The following is a 22,729-nucleotide window of genomic DNA, read 5'->3' as shown; positions in this document are numbered from 1 at the left end:
ATGATCAGTTGCAATTAGTTTTCCTTCCATTTAACACGGGAAGTAAGTAACACACTAAAGGGGAGTGGAGGCGAAAAGCAGTGGTCTTGCGGGGAAATAAAAGCAGCTTTAGGGGAAATGTGTACTGGAGTGTGAAATTACAGCCCATGGTGTTACTTATTGTACCAGAAGCTCCCTCCAAAAACACTAACAAAAAGAAGAATCGTCCTCAAATTTAGCCGCAAGGCACAACACAACATGGCCTCCTGTTTTTTTAGACCAATCTACATAGGCATGGCTAAATGAAAGCAGTTTTTTGTTCGTTCGTTTGTTTGTTTGTTTGTTTTGTTTGTACCTACAGTTCACCCATTTCATACATACAGTTTACAGACTATAGCAAGTTCAAGTGACCAATTTAATTGTTGTTGTTACAACCATAAAAAGAGCAGCAAGATACTGCTTTGTTAAAAACATTCTGTTGAAAGAGAGTTGGGCTTATTGTGGATTGTTTACCAAATGTATTTTATTAGAAATTAACACAAATAACAAAATAAACTTTTGACAGTCATAAATAACACTCAAGCCTAATATCATTTATTGCTGCCCTGCTGTGTGTAAAATGTGTTCAACAAGAGAGCAAAACAGTGACAGTGTGATTCCTAAAAATATATTTGTTAGAATAATGAGTAATGATATAAAGACAAGAATGCAAAATATTGTTTTTCACACATTGCAACATGTGTACATGAAGTGATGGATAAACGACTGCTGACTAAATAAATAAATAAATAAACGCTTTATTAACAGAACAGTTTGTTTCAATAGCAGAATAGCAAAATATGCATTAGTATTAAAAGTTATAATAATTTATTTTTGTGCTTATAATGGTCATTTGTGTGCAATTATTTTCGTTTTATAAGAAACGACTTTAAAAAAAGAACGTGGAAGTCCTACAAAAAGGAAATTCAAAGTATTTTAAAACTTGACAACTATAATAAAGCTTTCCAATTGCGATTTCATCTTTCCAAACAACCTTAGTGTGAAATAAACCCATACCACATAGCGCCATCTACAGAGCTGTCTGCCACATAACAGCCTCAAACCAAGTGCTCAACAGCCATCTACACCTCGCACACAGCACCAAGACGACCAAAATGAGCTTATTTGAACAACATTAACAACATGAATTAAAAAACCTTTTCTAAAAGCACATAGAATGATTCAGTTGCTAGATAAATCTAAATGTGTTGAGGAAAAATCTAAAAAGATTGTTTCTTTTTGACAATAATTATCTAAACGGAAAATCAGACACCTGCTGCCCCAAACATCAACCTCTGTGTGACCTGGACCTGGACAGCTGATCGTGGGAGTGTCTGAAATCAGACACACAGAATGAGTGTAAGACATAGAAATATAAAAGTATGAGGTTCAGAGGTAAAATAAAAATTTATATTATTAGTGTTTTGTATCAGCTGTACACCATCTAGGTGGACTATGTGCAGTAATTATTAAAAGTACATTTGCTTAGTAAAATGAATGCTTTATTCATATAAATTCTGTTGGTTTTAAGCACATTTGGTGTTCTCTGTAGCATTGTAATGGATTTCCCACAACCAAAATTTTAGTCAACTTTTACTGCAAATTGCAATTGCAAAATGATGCAGGGTCAAAACGGTTAAAAAATGCATTTTAATGGCATCAAAATAATACATTATTTGACATATTACATACAGAATGTTTGCTTCAATTTGTTGTCATTGTTAAAAAATTACTTTCTTATTTGGCTATTTTAACCATAAATGCTTCATATAGTGGAATATTACAATTTAGCTTTAAACATAGGCTGATATTATTATTATTATTATTATTATTATTATTATTATTATTATTATTATTATTATTATTATTATTATTATTTGGCTTTGATTACCAGCCAGTGCTGCTTTTTTTCCTAAAAAAAAATCACATCAACATTTCCAATAACAAACAAGCAAGATCAGGGTGTCAATAATTTTGAGATAATCCACTGTTTTAATTTTAAAATTGACATGTGTCTCAATAAGGTGTCACATTAGTTTTTAAATACAAGTTATTAAATCTACTGTAATGCACATTAAGCTCTGTTATTTTTGGAGGTATTAGCAGGTGGTAAAGAAAACTTTAGGAAGACATTGCATTTTGAGAATGCTTTCAGTGTTTCTTTAATAATAATAATAATAATAATAACAACAACAACAACAACAACAATAATAATAAAAATAATAATAATATGTGCTATTATTATTATTATTATTATTATTATTATTATTATTATTATTATTATTATTATTTCTCTAAAGATCATTTCTCTAAAGGTCATCATGTCCAAATAATGACCCGTGTAGCCCAAAATGTTATGTATTAAACGCCCATTTGTACCATGACCGACTTAAAACGATTTCTACTGTATGCAGGGTTGAAATCAAAGCAGTTTGACTGCTGTTATCGTTTCCTCTTCTCTGTCTTTTAATTTCCTCGATTTCTTAACCCGAACTTACTCATTTCCCTGTTTGCTTCCCTCCCTTCTCCGAAGTGTCAGACGAAGAGACCTCCTCATTTGGGCTTCGGCTTTTTTGCGTTGGCGAATCACAAAGTGTTGGAATCTATTGCCTTTGTCTGACAAGTCATCCATCTCTATGTGAGGGGCGATCTGGGGAGGAGGAGGAGGAGGAAGGTGGGGGGGCGGCGGTGGACTGCAGCTTTTAGAAACACACACAAGGAAGAGGGCTTTCATTTTCAGCCCAAAGCTTCTAACAGGCACATCCCATTCTCACAGAGAGGGGGACCGCTGGAGACACTCGGCGTGTCCATGTTTTTTCGGTGTTATTTCCTGCGCATAGTCTACGTGCCTCGTTAAGCCCAGTAGCTGTGTGTGCTGCTAGATCCAGGAGGATTTTACACTGCAGCTCTGAGATCGGACACTTACTGTTGAGGAGACGCACAGCAAAGCAAAAGCACCTGCGAGCGTTCCTCTCAATTATTATGAGGCAAACACGCATCCACTGAAAGACCAGTTTCGCTCTTATTGCTGCGTTAAACCATTTCTTGCGGTTTTCGAGACAGGTGTCGGACATGATCTGCACTCCAAGCTTGTCTCACCCTACAAGGGATTGAAGCTAGAAGAAGTTCGAGCAGGTTTAGAAGTTGGAGCGTTGGAGAAGAGGAGTCGCGGCTCTAACGGACGCCCGCAGTTTTCTGACCCGCATTGAAAGCTGCTAAATCGAGGCGAGACGGCGACCTCAGTCGATTATCTTTCCTTCCTCTGCTATCCCATGGATATTCACTGCAAAGCAGACCCTTTCACGGCCATGCACCGTAAGTATAACCTAAGTTTTGACCCTTTTATTTCCCCTTTATTTTATTATTTTATACATTAAAAATCTGTAGAAATTGAACTGTTGTACGCGGTGTATAGGAACCATAAACATACACGCTGCCATGTGTATTTGCTCAAATTATACAAATATTTATGCAGTTACGTTTTTCTTTTATTTAAGTACAAATACATAAAGAAAATAATTATACAAAAAACTCGGGCTGCAAAATAAACCAGTTTGCCATGCAGCACAAAGCTGTATTAATGTACCATATTGGTGCTTATGTTATCCCATTAAGTAGCAGTAAAAGTTGGACAAAAAGTCGATGGAATTCCAGACAGTAAAAAAGCTTGTACTGATAATACACAGCAATAATTATTGTTTAACGTGTTTAGCATTGAAGCGACTTCATAGGATATAATATAAGCAAATAAGCAAATAAATTAGGCCTACGGTTTATGCCAAACGCCGTTTTGAATACATATATTTGTTTATATATGTATACATCACATACATAAATATAGAACGTAAAGAAAGGTGTATACAGTTGTAGATAATAAAATTACATGACGCACAAATGCAAACAAGTAAAAAGTAAAAACAAAACCGAGACAAAGCACGATTTTTTTATTCATCAAAATAAAAGATGAACGTCACATGATTCATTTATAATAAAGTTTTTATTCAATTTTAATCCAACCCCTAATCTGAATAATTGATTCTTCTTTTGCTATTGCTTTTCTACTGTTGTAATATGAGTTATCAAAGATCTTTTTAATTATTTACCATAATTGTGCAAGGAAAATTAAACAGCTTGAAACATAATCTGTGCGACATGTGTTTGGCTGCAGTGGAATAGTGGAGGAAAATTCTGCCTAACTTGTTAATGTGTATAGAGAGAGTAGTACATCACATTTTAGCTGATCTGGAGAAAATAAACAATGTTGTAAGGTAAATCATATATTTCTTTAAATTCTATAAAACAGTACTACATATTTGGCAAACAAATAATAATAATAACAACGACAACAATAATGAATAATGATTCTACAGAAATTGACATGGGAATAAAAAGCATAAGAATATTAATATTTTAATATTTTAAAATCTCAGTAATATAAAGGTTAATGTGTCTAAGTTTTAAAGAAATAAAATTCGGTACTGAAAAAGGGTTTAATTGTACGTTGATGGTTTACTTAATATTGGCTTCTTTTTCTCATCCCACTTTATAGTGAGATATAGTTATGGTTTAATTTAATAGTAATTTAGCTACATTTGTTTCATTATTTATTTATGTATTTTTTATTTATTTCTGCATTACAAATTGACCAATTTACTTTGATTTAGCCTAATATTAATTGCCACTTTTAAATATGCTGTACTATTGTAACGATCATGTTCTAACAGGCTCTTTCAACTGAATTATGTGAGAGAAAATTAAAATACGATTGCGTGTTTATGTGGTCGTGCATGTGTACATCCACGCGCGTGTGTGTGTGTGTGTAGGCTACATTGCGGCGTGTTTTCTATATGTATGTAATGTTGCGCTGGTGTGTGTTCGTGCTGTTGTCTCCCACATAGGGCATGGGGGGGTAAACCAGCTCGGCGGGGTGTTTGTGAACGGCAGACCCTTACCTGACGTAGTTCGGCAGAGGATCGTGGAGCTGGCACACCAAGGGGTCAGACCGTGTGACATCTCAAGACAACTTCGGGTCAGCCATGGTTGTGTCAGCAAAATTCTCGGCAGGTAGGGCAAACATGACAAAAAGCCATATTTTAACCAAGTCCTGTATTACTCATGGAGTTATACTGTATATACATGTATGTTTTACTGTTACAAAGATAAAGTAGGCAGAAAACTTAACCGACCACTGACCCTCCAGCAATCACTGAATATAAAAATGCGTTATGCGAGTAGATGAAATACTCGTTTATTAGGCATTTTTGTTGCTTTAAATTAATGGGTACATTTCTCGGAAAATTATTATAGCCTAAATGTTTACTCGGAACACATTATAGATGCACCTTTGAATGTTCTTAAATATTTTCTTTCAGCTATCAGAAGGATTTTATAAGGTATTTTGTTTCATACACTTGGAATAGATATAAAAGATTTATATTCTGTATGTTTGCTGCATGGTTTTATTTATCAATAAAGTACCGTCTAATATAAAATAATAATAATAATAATAATTATAATAACAACCATAATAAAAATAATAATGCCATGATTGCACATATTTAATTTTTTAAATTATTGCGCAAATTAGCAGGTACGACTTCGAAATAATATTTTTAGTGTATTTCTTAGCATTAAATCACATAAAAGCTACTACACCTTTTACTGTTTTATCCTGCAGATATTAGTTATTATAACTCCAGGCGTCAGGTGTAGAAATGTAATTAACAAATAAATGTTTTGGGTTTTTTTCTGTCTTGCAGGTATTACGAAACCGGCAGTATTAAACCTGGAGTTATTGGCGGTTCCAAACCAAAAGTGGCCACTCCAAAAGTTGTGGATAAAATCGCCGATTATAAGAGGCAGAACCCCACCATGTTCGCCTGGGAGATCAGAGACCGACTGCTGGCTGAAGGGGTCTGCGACAACGACACGGTCCCAAGTGTGTCCTCTATCAACAGGTACAATTACCTTTTTATTGTCTTGTTGTGTGTGTGTGTGTTCATGAGGAAAATCTATATTTAAAAATCTCAGATGCGTTGTTTTTTATTATGTCGCGTACGTTTTGATTTATGTTATCACATTTTGGTGATGGATTTCTATTTAATAAAGAACGTCACCGCATGTAATAAGAGTATTTTTCTTTGCCAGTTTTAGTTTATTTGCTGAACTTTTAATAAAGCTTTTTAAAAACTTTTTGGCATTAAATTGAATATTTAGACCCACTAAATAAATGAATTTGCTTTTGGACACTTAACTCAGGAGTATCCTGATGAGCAAAGTTGTGTCAGTAAAGTTTCTCCTCTTGGTGGTCTCAAAGTGGCAATTCAACCCCAAAAACATATCCGCAGCATATATGTGCTCTCTGTCGCAAATTCCCATCTGTCCCGTTTTAAAACCAAATCAATAATCCGCAAAAAAGGTCCGCTGCTGTCGGGAAACATGCGGACATGCGGTCAATACTGAATTACTGCATTATAGGTGAGGGGCTCACCTCCTTATTCCAGCAACGGTTTGGAAATCCAGCACAGGCTGCAATGCAGGACGTGGGAGCTAAATATCTGCAGATTAATGTGTATTTTTAAAGTACAATTTATGTAAAAAGGAACTAGAAATATGCTAATCCATGTTTATTACACTATGAATGTTTTGTATTATTTGTAGTATTATTATACTATTATAAACTATTTGTATTATACTATTATGTAGTAGTATTGTAGTAGTAGTAGTAGTAATTACACAATATTAAAAAAAAAAAAACTGCAACAACTGAAAAATTACTAAATGTAAATGAACGACTTCAACGAAGAGCTCCATTTATTTCCATTTTAAACCCTGAATTATTATTATTTTTTAATTAGTGCTATTTTTTTTATAACAAGTTCTAATTAGCAGCAGTACAATTAGTAGTAGCAGTAGTGGTGGTGGGCAAAAATAAATCTCGACTGTTAAAAGTCAGTATTACATAAAGATCCACAATAAACCCATAATAAAGGTGAAAATATACTATAATGTCCTTTTATTTTTATTTTATTTTTTATTTTTACTGGAACCCATGCAACATTCCTAAACCTTAATTTACTGGACTGGGGTCTATCTTAAAAGGTTTGACATGGTACCTGACCTCTGATTAATCATTAAAATGTTCTAGAAGACTGGGATTTTAAAGCATTTAAAGCAAGTGTTTTCATTTACAGTTTAAGAAAATAATAATGTGGGTTAAAGATTTATAATCCCGAATCCATAAACGTTTTTAAAGGGTTGATGTTACATGAAGCATGTATTATAATAGGAGTGAAATAAAAAATAAATAAATAAATAAAGGGATTATAAGTAGTATGCGTAGTAATGGTATAATTGTAGTTAGAGTATTAGAAGTTTCAAGAGGCAAAATATATATTTTTTTAAATATGCGAACCACAATTGTGCCCCCCTCCACTTATATATTACCGGGTGAACAACTTTCAGCCGACCGTCAGCACCACCATCACCAAGAAAACAAATAAAATAAAAGAAAAAATAATATTGACCTCTGCCTACAAATTATCTTTAATCTCGCTCATAAAAAATACAGGGCGAAAATAAAAGTCCCTATTAAGAAGGTAAAATCAGAAGTATCTGGACAGTTTGGTGCGAACTAGTGAGCGGGGAAGTTGAACTTTGGTTAGAAGGCGCTGTTCCAAAGAAGCAGCAGCACCATTACACTTTAATGAGCTGCACACTGAGCATGGACCGAATCGAGTCGCCCAACACTAATATATCAGCATACAGAGGCTGAAAAAAATCATTTCATGCACCGTGACCTCTTAAAAATGGTGATTTAAACTGTTCCCACAACAACCATGTGGCCAAAACTAAGCCTCCAATAATATATAACAGAGTTCAGCAAACACGCCCAATTTAGAACCATGTTACAGCTTTTTAATTAGTCCTAAACAAATCAAATGTATAAAAGTAGGCATATACTAAACTTACATTAACACATGCTATTCTAGCTATTGTAATACTTGTAATACTATTGTAATAAAAATGTGATTATGTTTAACTTAAAATTTTATGATAGTTCTTAGATGTGAGAAACTCTATTTTGTATAGTATGACTGAAAATATTCTAAAAACTGGCTTAGTAATCTACACTAAAATTATTTCTAACTAAAAAATAATAAATATCACTTATAAGAAAGTCAGGCTTCAAACTCAATGGGTTTCAAACAGGTTTTGCTGTAATGAGTGCAAGTGAGTCAAGACCTGACAGGTGATCTCCATGCTTTATGTGGTTAGGTAGTTGACCTCTGCTCTGCTGACATTAGATGATGTCCCAGCTTTAAATATTTCTGCATGAATTATTCAAGATTAGCCCACATTAAAATCAAGGAGGATGCACAGCGTGGAGCCCCCAACTCACTACTGAGCACCAAGCGTCCTAAGTGTCTCATGGTGGTATTGATTGATATTTTCACATTTCTACTGGGAATTTTGTGCACCATGGCAAGTCATTAATTTATCATCCCTGATTACTTATTCAATAAAAACAACATGGATTAAAGAAGTCCTTGAAGTCATAGGATTGTTTGTAAAACTAAAATTCTAAAGTATCTTTTATGTATGGAGATATTTGTAATATATATTAGATTTTTTTTACACACTTTTCTAAAAAAAATCACTTATTAAAATTAATAGATTTTGGAAAACATTTATACTGTTTTTTGATGGGTATAATTTAAAATGTTAAGACAAACAATATGAATATGTTTGCTTAAAGTAACAGTGTCCCAGATTAAAGGCATCAATTGTGTCATTATACTTTAGTAAAGCAATAACACTATTGGTTTCCGGTCACATATAGTTTATAGCCCATTGTTTGCAACTGTTCTCCTTTACTCTTTATTCATAACTTGTAGGAAATAAGTCTCAATTAACAGAGGTCTACACTATCAGCAGTTCTTGATATTTATACAAAAAAATGAAAGTCTGGCCAGGGACACCAGTAGTCCAAGTTTATAGGCAAACTACCTTTCTTTAGAGGAACATTTAGGAAATGTAGTAAGAAACAGTTATATGGACATAAAGCGATAGAGAGAGCAAAAGAGAGAGAATACTAGAGACAGAGAGAGATTATTAAAGTTGAGGCCAGGTCAAGGCAGTGAAGCCCATCATTGAGGTGAATTGATGTGATTTCATGCTTTGTTTGCAAGATCATTCAGACCAAAGTGCAATGAAGAATTTCCTTCATATCACACATTCGAGCTAGTGGGACTTTATCAAATTTCTGAAGCTGGGATCCTGTTTGATTGAATTTATTTTCTCTGCGGTAGCTTCCACTCATCCTCACGTATACTGTCTACTTGACTAAAACCGATGTGCAATGAGACTGAATTTTGTGAAGGCAACAAAACAGCATAGATGTTTTAGTCTGTTGTTTCCAACAGTCTGTTGTTTGTATATATAAAAGAGCGTTGAAAATAGAAATTGAGGCATTTTCCTTAATATTTTAGTGGCTGAATTTGGTGAAACATTGACCAGATTCTGTGTAATTTTACAGGATAATACGGACCAAAGTTCAGCAGCCTTTCCATCCATCTCCAGATGGGACAGGAACTACACTTACCACAGGACACACTATAGGTAAGCTTGATGCTTTGCTCACATAAATAAAGCAGTGCATTCATGCATGTTATTTAACATTATTTTATTTTTAAAAATGTGTTATAATCAGTTACCCTTATTCTAAAGGTTATCATAATTTCCCAGTACCTAGCACAGCTTCCCCACCCGTATCAAGTGCTTCCAATGACCCAGTGGGTTCCTACTCCATCAATGGCATCCTTGGAATCCCTCGCTCTAACGGCGAAAAAAGAAAACGTGATGATGGTAAGAGACTGGATAATATTTCATTGCTTGTTTTCAGTTTTTTTTTTTGCTGATTTTGTGACCAGCTGTGATTTTAAAAATGCAGGGAAACTTATTAAGCATGTCGGACTGGGTCGGGTTTGTTAGGATATGGTTTATGAAGCTAAATGAACACCACTTGCTATTTGAATGATAAAGTATGTCAGTACCAGAGAGAATGTGATCATGTATTTATTTCATGTGCTGCAGATCAGGTCTAGTTTTCTTTAAGGACCAATAAGAATGTGTTTCAAAATAAAATAGAAATAAAATAAATTGTTAAAGCAGACATGCAGTTATGTATTGACAAGCTATTACGTATCAACAATGGTCTACGAAGCAAATTATTTTTTTTAGTAGTTTTAAATATACATACTATGTATTTATTAAATTACATGAAAGCGATATTACAGATTTGGCCAGATTTGGTTTAAATGTAAGAAGTAAAGAAGTACTTTGATAAGTATATTTCTCTTTATTATTATTAGGTGTGCTGCAATACATATTAAAAGTTAGAAAATAACCAGATCTGACTTCCCTTAGCAAACACTGTAACATAAAAAGCTCTGTCATAATATGTCAACAGTTTGTTCTTGTCTGTCATTAATACTTAAAATGAAAACAATATCAGTTACAACAAACCCAGTTACAATATAAAGAACTTTACCTGTACTGACCAACATTGTGTAGTTTCAAACTAAGACAGCACACATAGCCTAAAGCGTAACGGCTCATGGGCTCTACGAAAAAAAATACGCTTTCAAATGCTAGTGAATAAACATGAGTGTTGTGCTGGGCACACACTCACAAAAGTAGTTAAAGAGAGTGAGGGGAGGGTGAAGTGGTTGGAAATTATCTCTTAAAACATTTATCAAAGCAGGCCTACTTGCTTCTTTTATGTTTCCGTCTCTTTAGTTCTCTGGAGTGGCAACCACTTGGATGGGAAGAAAATAGGATATTGTAAGTTCTGTTAGCCCACCTTTTCTATGCTTGCTTAATCACAGGCCTCTCGACTCTAATCAAGTGGCTGTGTGAGGGTGTGTGGATGTGTGTGTGCAGGCCTGGGTGAAGACAGGGATAGACCATTATGTTCAGTTATTTGTTCATGTAATTCACTCTAGATAATATTTAACATTTACAGAAAATGTGTCTAACTAATCATATTTGCTACACATGATATGCTTTAGTGAGTCAGAGGATTGAAAGAAAGTCGTGTTCAAATGCAAGTGGTAATATTTAAAGTAAATTTACTTTAGAGGTCTTTAATTAGCTTTGCAAGTCTCTTTGCTTGATAATATCATGGTCTACATTCTTGATAGCTAAAATAACTACAATTATCTTTACACTTAGTTAGAAACATTTCTTTTGCTTTACGGGATTATAATGAAAAGTCATTTTATGTGTGCTACTTAGGCCGTTTACACTAAATGCACATGACATGCTGTGACTGTAATGAAGTCATCTTAGCTGGTTTTCTGATTCAGTGCCAATTGTCCAAAAAGCTGTGAGTTATTTAAACTTAGCCCTTATTCCACCATCAGGGAGGCCAGGCCGCTCGACAGCCTGCTCTTGGTTTCAATTTCATAGCAGCACAGCAGCCTTGGGCTACCTGAGCCTCATTTGGCTGGGTTCTGCCAGATTCACAATCATTAGATGATGACATATCTGAAAATATGTTAATCCGATTTGAGATGTAGGTACAGTATGACGTTCTAGAAACGGAAATTCATACTATAAGATACAACATACAGATATGTGACAGCTTGACTATATTTGTAGCGAAACAAGTGCAGATGTTGATAGGGCTTGGACACCCTCGTCCTCTTAGAAGGAAGGTTTGCCACTAATCAATGTTATTCTGACAGATCACCAGATCAATACAACTGAAAAAACTGTGCTCATGGTAGTAGAGTGTAGAGATTTACGGAGTGGTCTAATGAGAATAAATATCATACAGTATGGCCTTTGTGGTCACATTTTTACTCTATTGAACACTTGAAGAAATTTTGAAGTCTGAAATCATTGAACTAGCAATTGATGGAATACACTGTATTTTCAGTACAGTTTCAAAGGCACTTCAAGTGTTGTTGGCCCAACACTAATACATTAACACTGAACTCTTAATGTTGGTTTCTTCTGTATTTGACACTTGTTTATCCATTGACCCTGTGGAAACACTGTAGTGTGACATGAGCTTTAGGAACAAAGTGCTATTTTCATGTGTTATTGCAAGTTTAAGGTGGCATGTTAGACACGCTGGCTAGTTGATGTTAAGCATGAAGTGCAGCAGTAAGGGGTGGGTTACCTCACTAGACTGGTTCCTGGATGGCAATAGCTCCTTGTATAACATAGTGACATTTAAGAGAATTTGCAATTCTGCAGAGAAAAGCTATTAATTCACAAATTAACATCCCTGCTTTTTCTATCATGGATGCACAAGCTATTGAAAAGACAAAAGAAATAGCCTAAAGGAAAAGAGAGAGAGAGAGCTGCAGCTCTCTTTATGCAAAGATTGGTTTATATGTCTGCAAGCGCTGATAGCAATTATGCCAGCACGCTGAGAACGCACCTCAACCTTATTGCTGGCTTTGCAGGCCCCTGCATCCATTGCTAGGTTTATTTGTGGGTCTCATTATGGAAAAAAGAATGCTTGTTTTGCCAAATGTATTAATGGCACTAAGTGGAAGTTGTGCTTTATTTTCACCCATTCATTAATAACTTTGTTGGGGCTAGCCCTAGCTCATTTAGTGCCATGAGCAAGAGTCAATCCGTCTAATATTAGCACTAGCTAAACAAATCCCATATCGACAGTAGTCAACAGAGCCACTGCTGGCATGAAGTCCATGACTTCAAGCTCTATTTGTTGATCATTCATATTAAGGATGGTGAATATATGACTTATATGACATAACTATTGGACTGAATGTAAAGCTTATTTGCTTAAGATACTTTATAAGCAAGCGCAGGTCTTGTACAGTTAAAGTTTGGGCAAGTTCCACCTTAAAAAATCCACCTTATGTGAATGTATATACTGTATATCCTATACTGAGTTAATTACCAGCATGTGGCTTTAGGTATTTGATTTATTAAAATATATTACACCCAATCAGGGGTCAGCTGATTATGATCTTCTTTTGGCAGGTTAGGGTGACCCAACTCTCCCACTGTCTCCTACTGTAATTAAAATAAAAGGCAAACACTGATAAAATATATTAAATGTAATAAATAACATTTAATAATGTAATTTTCTGTGGGAGTGAATAGGCGAGTAAGTAAATATGAAAGAGAAAGTAAAGTTGGCTCATTTAAAAGGCATAAAGCTTATTTTTGATTCTAGCAAGATGAAGAGATTACATTTTCTCAGCCTATGCCATCATGGTCAAAGCATGTGAAAGCTTCAAGACTTCTTTTCATAGAAACGGCAGCCCCAGCACACCTTAAATCACCATGCTAAAATAGTTTGGCTTACAGCTAAATGCTTTAGCCTCTGCTTCTATTTCATGGCTTGTAAGATTCTATTGTGTCAATTTGGATTCTACTCTAAAAAAGCGCCTAGAAATGAAATACATCCAGAGTGAAAAATGGATTGGTCTGTGTCTAAATCGAATAAGAACATCCCACCCATCTCAGCCCCATGATGGCCTCTGTATGAAAGAGAAAGCCCAGATTTGAGCTGGGCTGCAGAGCGGAACCGCGAGAGAAGAAGGTGTCGCGGCTCCTTATCAAAGGACACAAAAGGTCTATGCCCCGCTCTGCTGATACATCTGCATTCAAGCGGGCTCGCCCGGCCGTCTGCTGGTGGCCCGCTCACGAAATGACACCTCACAAATCTGCAGCATGGAAATATCTAAGGACAGGGTGGTTCGCTTGAAGAGGAATCATGTCAGAGAAAAGTCAATTATGGGCACTGATGCCGAGAATTAATGGTGCGCTGCATTACTCAGGTTTTAAAAGGGGAGCGAGAAAGAGAGAGAGAGAGACTGAAATAGAGAAAATAAGAGAGAGAGAGAGACTGGAAGAGAGATAGTGAGAGGAGGGAGAGGAGGATGCGTTTATTAATTGTGTTCCAGAACGTTGCGTCACATGAAGTCGATGTGCTAAATGATGGACTGGGTGTGAGTACACTATATGTGTGATAGGGGTGACAGGAGCAACCCACTATGACAATGAAAGTGAGAGAGAAAGAGGGCGAGAGAGAGAGGGATAGACAGGGTTAGAGAGAGAGTGAGAGAGAGTGCTCAGCTCTCATTCCTCAGCACAGTGCCAGCCTGCTCAGCACAGCTAAATTGAATTAATAAAGCTTTTAAACATGCCGCAACATAACAGGAAATTAACAGCCCCGGCCGTGCCGCTGCCACCACCACCAGCAGTATCATCTCTCTCTTCCTCTCTCTTCCTCAAGACTGCTCTCTCTCTCTCTCTCTCTCTCTCTCTCTCTCTCTCTCTCTCTCTCTCTCGGTTTCTGTCCTATTCTTGTCTCTTATAATACAGTTATTTGCTGTGCAGCCTTTACGCTCCATGGCTTTCATAAATAGGGGATTTTTTTCTCAAACTAAGTACAGCTGACATGGAAGGTATGTTTGCCCCCTTGCTTCACTCCTCTCTTGTTCTGCTTTTTACTCTCTCGCATGGTAAACTTTAAGATATAAACTTTAAAAATAAGGAAATAAAAACTAAATATACTATCACTGTTTTAGCTTTTAATACAAACATTGCCTTGAAAATCATGTCACGTCAGCTGGATAAAAATAATTTCAATACATAAATTACTAGCAAACGACTTTCAGGCCCAGGTCAAGATCAAACACATTAATAAGTCTTTGTTCCCCAAATATAGTGGTACCTTGTAACTCAACTCCCTAAACTCGAAATCTTTGAAACTCAATGCCCTTAGTCAAGCGTTTGTACCCTTAAACTCAACGTTTCCCTTAAACTCAACGTGTTTCGTTTGTTTTTTAAAAATGTGTTTATTTAATTTCAAATTAACAATGAACACTCGCTTTGTTCAGCGCTCGGTAAAGCGTCATCAAAGTGCGAATATGAGACGAAACTGCATTTGTGTCGAATAACCGTCAGATTCCCTCTGAAACCTCAACATGTATCTGTGTTTAACTGAATTTTCCTCACTGTTTCACTTTTAAACTTGTGTTACAGCTCAGGGTTCTGAAATTGTGAAAATCAGCTTTTTATTTCAGTGTTTTTATATTATATGTGTGTTATTTTCAGTGTGTAAGTCTCAAAAACAACCCTATTATTTTACATAGGCCTAAAATATATGCAAGTCCACGGGACCATGGAACGCATTAACAGGTTTCCCATACATCCTTATGGGAAAAAAAATACCTTGAAACTCAATGCCTTATAAACTCAACGCCACTCCCAGAACCAATTGACGCTGAGTTTCAAGGTATCACTGTACAGTGTTTCTTGGTCTCACAATTATTCTGTCTTTCCCATTTACTCTCCTGTAAGGTGAACGTTTGGTCTTTTTGTTAAAATGTTGTATACAAAGGTGCAGGGCATTTTCAAATTACTGATAACCTAATACTCCTATCATAGTGTTATTTAATTCAGATATTGCCTTCAAAATAAATCAGTCACATTAAGTACATAAAAAATAATACATTAAAAAGTAAATACATTAGTAGCAAATCACTTTCAGTCAAGCCAAGAGCAAAAAGATAAAAATATATCTCTGTTTCGTTCTTCTTTTGTTGCTGTCTTTCTTTTCTTTCTTTTGTTCTTCTTTTTTTTCTTTCTTTCTGTCTTTCTTTCTGTCTTTCTTTCTTTGTTTCTTGGTCAGGACATCCTTAGATATGTGTAAGACTTATTGTTTTATATTTGTTGTAAATTAAGCCTGGTTAACGTCTGAGAAAAGGTTATGTTTATTTTAGTAAGCTATCCAGAACCAGCATGTAAAGTTCACTACAAGAATTAAGTTAATAGTAAAACTAATTTCCTCTTTACTATCATCTACTTCATGGTAAACAAACAGTTGTGGCATTTTTGTTATAGTATGTTTTCATTTGTTTGACATTTTGCAATAGTTTAGTGATACCAAACTGTTTTATTATGGGTGCACTAGATTTCTCTGACTGCTTTTGGACTGAAAAAAAACATTCACCTGCTTGTTTATGCTTTAATGATTCTCTCTTTGCTAGAGACAGATACAATTACTGTGTGTAACTGGTCTTATTTAGCTTGACTTTTTCTTGTGGTTTTCAGAGTAAATTATAATATTTTACCTTTTAAAGCTCTGACATTATACAGCATTTTCAGCTACAGTCAAAACATGCTTATGAATAAAAGGTCAATTAGAAATTAGATAAAGTTTAGGATACATATTGTACCTGTAAAAATGTGCAAATATTTACAGCATGCACTGAATGCACAACTTCAGGTTTCTCCAGTTTAACTCAGAAACATACAGACAAATTAAAGGTCAGGCAATTTGTTATTGCCAACTATGTTAGCCTTTGAGACATCTTTTAAGGTGTTTGCTGAGTTTTTTTCCCGAATGTAATGAAAAACTAGCTCTCTCTTGATCTAGTTTTATCTGAATTAGGCCCTCTAGGGCAAAGCCCAGGAGAGAGTGTTTTATGGACTTCGGTTATCTGATCTGACATAGCCTAGGTCCCACAGCCCCAGAGTGCTAATGTAAGACGATGTCAAAACAAATGCACAAAGCTACCTAATGTGATCAATGCAGCAAAGCCGCCGTGTGATCAGCAAACAACTGCCTCTTAAGTATATTGTCTTTTCATGTACAGATTATTATTACATACCAGGGCTGAACAAAAATAACATACAAATATAAGTACATACTTAAAAATATCTGTTAAAATTTGTTTTAAATTTGTTAAAATGACATTTGATGTAAATTGTTTGTTTGTTTATTAGGATTTTAACGTCATGTTTTACACTTTTGGTTACACATGACAGAAATGGTAGTTACTCATTACACAAAGTTCATCAGTTCACAAGGTTATATCAAACACAGTCATGGACAATTTAGTATCTCCAAATCACCTTACTTGCATGTCTTTGGACTGTGGGAGGAAACCGGAGCTCCCGGAGGAAACCCACTCGGACACGGGGAGAACATGCAAACTCCACACAGAAAGGACCCGGACTGCTCCACCTGGGGATTGAACCCAGGACCTTCTTGCTGTGAGGCGACAGTGCTACCCACTTAGACACCGTGCCGCCCGAAAAGAGATACTTTCTAGAGATACTAGAAAGTGAAATAGGGTTAAATAGGGTTTGTACCTTTATGACAATTTTTAGTATTTAGGATTTAGTATAATGTTCCTCACATGCTTAGTTTTCCAAAATTATGTCAGAAAACCTTGAAACAGCGACCATAACAATATGGAATTGCGGATATGACCTTGGTGTAGCCCAAATCTCCTTTAAATATTGTAACATAGTAGTATAAAACAGCTCAGCCCAGCCCCCATAGCTCGAGCAGCGATAGCAGTAGCAGTGTCCCCTGTGTCCACCTCAGCCCTGTACGGTGTGGGTTTTTGAGTATGGGAAGCATGCTGTACCACAGTGAATGACACACGCTCAGGTATTGATCGTGCTTTGCACTTACGCCAGCTGATAGAAAGTAATTAATGACTCTATTTTCTCCTGTACCAAGGAGAACAATCTAGTTTTTACAGCAACAACAAAAACAGCGGTCTGAAAAAGGCCCCCAAGGGTGAAGTCCAAAAGAAATGCTTGACCTCAAACATGAAATGATTCAAATAATGGCAGGAAAAACTTAATATGAAAACCGTACACGCCACAAGAGGGATTAATACGAGGGGAAAATATATAGCCTCATTCTAGAAGCTACTTCACACTAAGACTACCACACACACACACACACACACACACACTGAGCTCTCTATCACAGCTCTCTATGGATCCATTTCTCTCTGAAAGTCAGGTTCATCCCATGGCTTCAGCCATTGAAAAAAGGTCAAGCTGCCAGGTAGAATGGCAATAACACCCCTGAAATGGTACCATCAGTGGAACATGATTGATCAATTGAATTCCATAGCAGCGAAAAATGTGGGATTAAGTAGAGTATTATACGCACAATGAGTTGAGGCATGATGTTCATTTCAAGTTCATTTCGCCTCCCTCTTGCCACCAGATCAGGCAATCAATAGGAGCCTTGCATATCATATATCACCACACTCACGCCGAGGAGAGAACATAATCTGCTGCAAATTTAGAATGACAGATTTGTCAGGGAACTAAAGTCAGCGACTGGATGCTGATGTGGCCGCCAGGTTGCAGGGACAGTTACTGGAAATGCATTTAGGGTATTCAGACACAAGAGAAATAAGGAGCAAGGAATCCAGAGCCACTGCTTTGGTAAGGTGATGAGGTCAGAAGCTGAGAGGAAACTGGAAACTGTTCATTTGTTTACAGGCAGTGGACTTGAAGGAAATGCATAAGCTAGCAGTCAGTGTAATTGTATTCAAACTGTATCTGGCCTCCCATTTTTCCAGGGAAAAGCAATCTAAAAGTGAAAGCAGCATTACATTCTAAAGGAAATTGTGCCTTTAAATAATAGCTCTCGATTTGCACCAGGAGAGCAACCTCCACTCCGCATGCTTATTGGTACAGCTCATACTAAAGCACATGGTCTTTCCAACAAGTCTATGTTTGCACTGAAGGTAATCCATCAATTACTGCAGACCCACCACATGATGATGGTGCTGATGCTGGACCAGGAGGGGGAGGTGGTGGAGGAGAAAAAGGACAACTCCTGTACTCACACCTTCTTTTTCTTCTTTTTCTTTTCCCCTTTCCTTTACTCTCTGAGCCTCATTTCCCTCTTCCTCCCCCCTCGCGTGATGCCTTTCTACAGCTATTAGGATCTCTTTGAGGCTAGTGCTGACTGAATTTGAACTGATATACTCCAATCATTCATCCACGCTTTCACCGCTAGTGCTGAGAGCTGCACGAGCCTGAGCTGCAAGGGAGGGGGGGAAGGGGTTGGTTGCCTGCTCCGCACAGAAATGGGGCCATAATGACTGTTACTAGCAAAAGACCTTGTCCCTCTTCTTTCTCATAGATGGCTCAGATGGTCCAAACAGCGATTCTCAGGGCAGCGTAGAGAGCTTACGGAAGCACCTGAGGGCTGATGCCTTCACTCAGCAGCAGCTGGAGGCTCTAGACCGGGTGTTTGAGCGACCGTCATACCCCGACGTCTTCCCAACATCGGAGCACATCAAACCAGAACAGGTCAGTAACAACAAAGTTAATTGGCTAATATCTACAAGCAAGTATGCCAAAAGCATACAGAAAAATAGATTTGTATTTTTTCTTTAATTTGTTTAAGAACTTAGATGTTATAGGGATATTAAACTGTTTACAGCACAACTGAAATGAGTACTTCTTAACAATTATATTTACGGCATTTAGCAGACACTTTTATCCTAAGTGACTTACAATGCAAGCTATTAAAGGATAACTGTCTTGCTCAGGGGTCCAACAGTGGCAGCTTGGTAGTAGTGAGGCTTGAACCAGTGTCTAAACCAATGAGCTAACACTACCCAGAGTCGATGACATTGCCAATTTCATTCATTTACTGTTTACAGACAATAAGCTTTAAAAAAAAAGTAGATAAACATGAATTAGATTCACAGACTAAATCTCAGCTGCTCCCGTTTGGGGTCGCCACAGGGGATAATGCAACCACATATTTAATTTGGGAAAGTTTGGCGGCTGGATGACCTTTCAGATGCAACCCTCCTTTTTATCTGAGCTTGGGACAGACACTTATGGGTGTTCTGCTATGATTTTCTGATTGGCTAGATTAGTTTACATTTACATTTTTCGGCATTTAGCAGACGCCTTTATCCAAAGCGACTTACATCACAGTTATAATACATAGTCTGAGCAATTGAGGGTTAAGGGCCTTGCTCAATGGCCCAACAGCAGCAACCTGACAGTAGTAGGGCTTGAACCAGCGACCTTCTGATTACCAGTCCAGTACCTTAACCACTAGGCTACGGCTTGCCTTGTGAGTTTACAGTAACATATTATGTTTGTTAATATTAAAATATCAGATATATAAATAGGCCAATCACATGATATATACATTTTATATAGACTAATACATCTATACCAGAGGTGTCCAGTCCAGACGAACTTAGGTTGATGATGTACCTTCTGTATTTGTGAGCACAGCCCATGATCTGAACCCCCAGAATTAGTTGGATCTGATAAATCTGTATGGGATATTGCCTTTAAGTAATAAAAAGTAAATACATTTTTTACTAATGAACAAAACAAAAGTATTGTAATACTTGTAATACTTGTAAATGTTTAGTATCATAAATGTTCAAGCAGGTTTCAGATTTTGAGAAGTTACAAAAAGGCCTGCATATTGTAAATTACCATTTGTACCATTAATCAAATATAGTTTGTGTTTGTATATATCCGCATAGAGTAAAGATGCTCTGCAAGCATTGAACATTATCAACCTAAGGTCTATCTATAAGCTCTTAGGACTGGACACCTATGGTATAGATGTATTAGTCTATATAAAATGTATATATAATGTGACTGGCCTATTTATATATCTGATACTTTAATATTAATAAACATAATATGGTACTGTAAACTCACAGGGCTTGTACTGGCCCTGAGTTCAAGTGCAGCCATAAATACAGCTACAGCCCTGCTAAAACAACACAAGAAGCAAAATAAAGCCTTGTATATACACCCTCTAATTTAAGATCCTAGTCTTAACCTTTATTTACTTTCATTAGACTATTAAACAACAAGCAGCTATTCATTTTTCCCCTGAAACTCTGAGCGGAGGCCTATAAAGCAAACGCAGTGGCCTTAATTGAGTTCATTTTAATTTCTCTCCAATCGTGGCAAATTACATTGGTTATAAATCAGGGGGACAGCCCTCACCCGTAGTAGAGAGCCTAATTTGCAGCTAATTACAAAACTGATTCCTATTGGAAGATCAATACCAAAACGAATTGGAAATGACTTGCAATCACAAAGAGAAGCAGAAACGGCATAAAAATCGCAGGGGAAGGTTAAGTGTGAATGGAAAAATGTGCCTGGAACAGTCCCGAAAAATCACTTTCAATTCGATGTAAAATTAATCAGCCCACTTTTGCTTTTATTGGGCTCTTTGTGGGGCTTGTTTTTTAACTCTTGAAAGGGCGGATCTATTAGCCAATGTCTGGTGTCTGAAACAAGGCATTAAAAAGCCATTTTGAAAATGCTGAACTCAATGGACTACTCCTCCTCCACTTCTGCCAGCCATTTGGTCATCCTTTTCAGATGGCTCTAAAGATGCCCCACGCCCAACCTGCTCCTATCTGCATGATAAAATAGCCGTTGTGCATCTGAGGCCAGGCATAATAGAGAGGAACATCCGCCACTGGTCCGGTGAACAGTTGTAACAGACAATTAGAGTTTATCTGGAATAGAGACAGACAAGACCGGGGTCATGGCTTTCCCCTTTGGGACACCGGCCTATTGAGATGCACAGATGCACGAACACATTCACCAACACACACACACACACACACACAATGCACAAGATGAACACGGAAGCCTGAAGTCTCATTTCATTATCAAAAAAAAATCTAATAATTTGTCCCAAAATCATTGTAGTGTAAAAGCTGCAGTAATAAAAACATTGTCATCATTGCATTCAATTCACATAACACGATTTTATAATTAATCCAGATGGTTTTGAATTCATGAAAATGATTGTTCTTTGTAACAAATGAAAATATCAAAACTGTTAACTTATTAAATTAATCATTAACTTGAATGATAATTATACAAACATCATTAAGAGATTATCACACACAGAATTCAGTCCACCAGCAAATAGAGCATGGCCCTATAAATCTCTTTAATTGTATTTCCATGTGCCATTATTTCTTCATTCCAACAACAACAATTACAAACGGTTGGTTGTGGCTCTAGAAACGGGGTCCCATTTCCGTAATCCAACAAAGCAAGCCCGTCTCTTCCCTTGGCTGGTCATGGGGATGGCTGCAGTCAAGCAAAAAGCACCAGCTGACAGCATTGCCTTTCAAACCTCTCCCAATCCGAATTTCAACCTCGCTCAAAAACCTTAATGTATGCACTTAGAACCCACATGCCCTCCCACCAAAAAGACAGTCAGGCCTTTACAGTCTTGTCTTTGATGAAAGGGTACACCCTTAAAACTGAACTGTCAGAAAACATTCTATATTGATACTAGTTTTATAAACCATTTGAAAATCAAATGTGAATCTTCTCTTGTCATTGTTGTAAAACCTTTAACCAGTTACATTTCCATTTTCTGCATTTAGCAGAAGCCTTTATCCAAAGCGATTTACTGAACTGTGACAGTATACAGTCTGAGCAATTGAGAGTTAAGGACCTTGCTTAAGGGTCCAACAGCAGCAACCTGGCAGTGGTGGGGCTTGAACCAGCAAACTTCTGATTACTAGTCCAGTACCTTAACCACTAGGCTACAACTGCCCTTAAAATAGCTCTTTAAATAGTGTAAAATCTATGTATGTATTACTTTATTTAAAGACATGGGAGTTGTCAATACTAACTCTATGGTGACACTTTATAATAGTGCTCTCCAGATTTCAAAGTCTTATCAGTTAGCTTTGGTATACTGTACCCTGTTCAATAAATATCATCTTTATTGACAGGCAAACGAATACGCACTACCAGCACTGAACCCAGGACTGGACGAGGTTAAGCCCAGTCTGTCGACGAGCGCCAGCTCCGATCTGGGATCCAGCGTTTCCCAGAGCTATCCAGTAGTGACAGGTAAGAATGCTGG

General features: G+C 36.7%; 1 protein-coding gene across 2 annotated transcripts in view; it reads left to right on the top strand.

Moving 5' to 3' along the window:
- Positions 1 to 3,090: 3,090 nt before the first annotated feature.
- The window catches only part of pax2a (paired box 2a), a 33,621-nt gene continuing 13,982 nt past the window's right edge, over positions 3,091 to 22,729 (top strand). For both annotated transcript variants that reach the window (XM_062995240.1, XM_062995239.1), the window contains exons 1-8: positions 3,091 to 3,333; positions 4,917 to 5,082; positions 5,778 to 5,975; positions 9,557 to 9,639; positions 9,766 to 9,885; positions 10,819 to 10,863; positions 18,980 to 19,149; positions 22,596 to 22,716. In XM_062995240.1, coding sequence (XP_062851310.1) covers positions 3,291 to 3,333; positions 4,917 to 5,082; positions 5,778 to 5,975; positions 9,557 to 9,639; positions 9,766 to 9,885; positions 10,819 to 10,863; positions 18,980 to 19,149; positions 22,596 to 22,716 — 946 coding nt within the window. In that variant the 5' untranslated portion in view covers positions 3,091 to 3,290. The remainder of the gene's footprint in view (positions 3,334 to 4,916; positions 5,083 to 5,777; positions 5,976 to 9,556; positions 9,640 to 9,765; positions 9,886 to 10,818; positions 10,864 to 18,979; positions 19,150 to 22,595; positions 22,717 to 22,729) is intronic.

The sequence above is a fragment of the Trichomycterus rosablanca genome, chromosome 5, assembly GCF_030014385.1.
Source record: "Trichomycterus rosablanca isolate fTriRos1 chromosome 5, fTriRos1.hap1, whole genome shotgun sequence".
Taxonomy (NCBI): Eukaryota; Metazoa; Chordata; class Actinopteri; order Siluriformes; family Trichomycteridae; genus Trichomycterus; species Trichomycterus rosablanca.
This window is presented reverse-complemented; position numbering and strand designations above follow the sequence as displayed.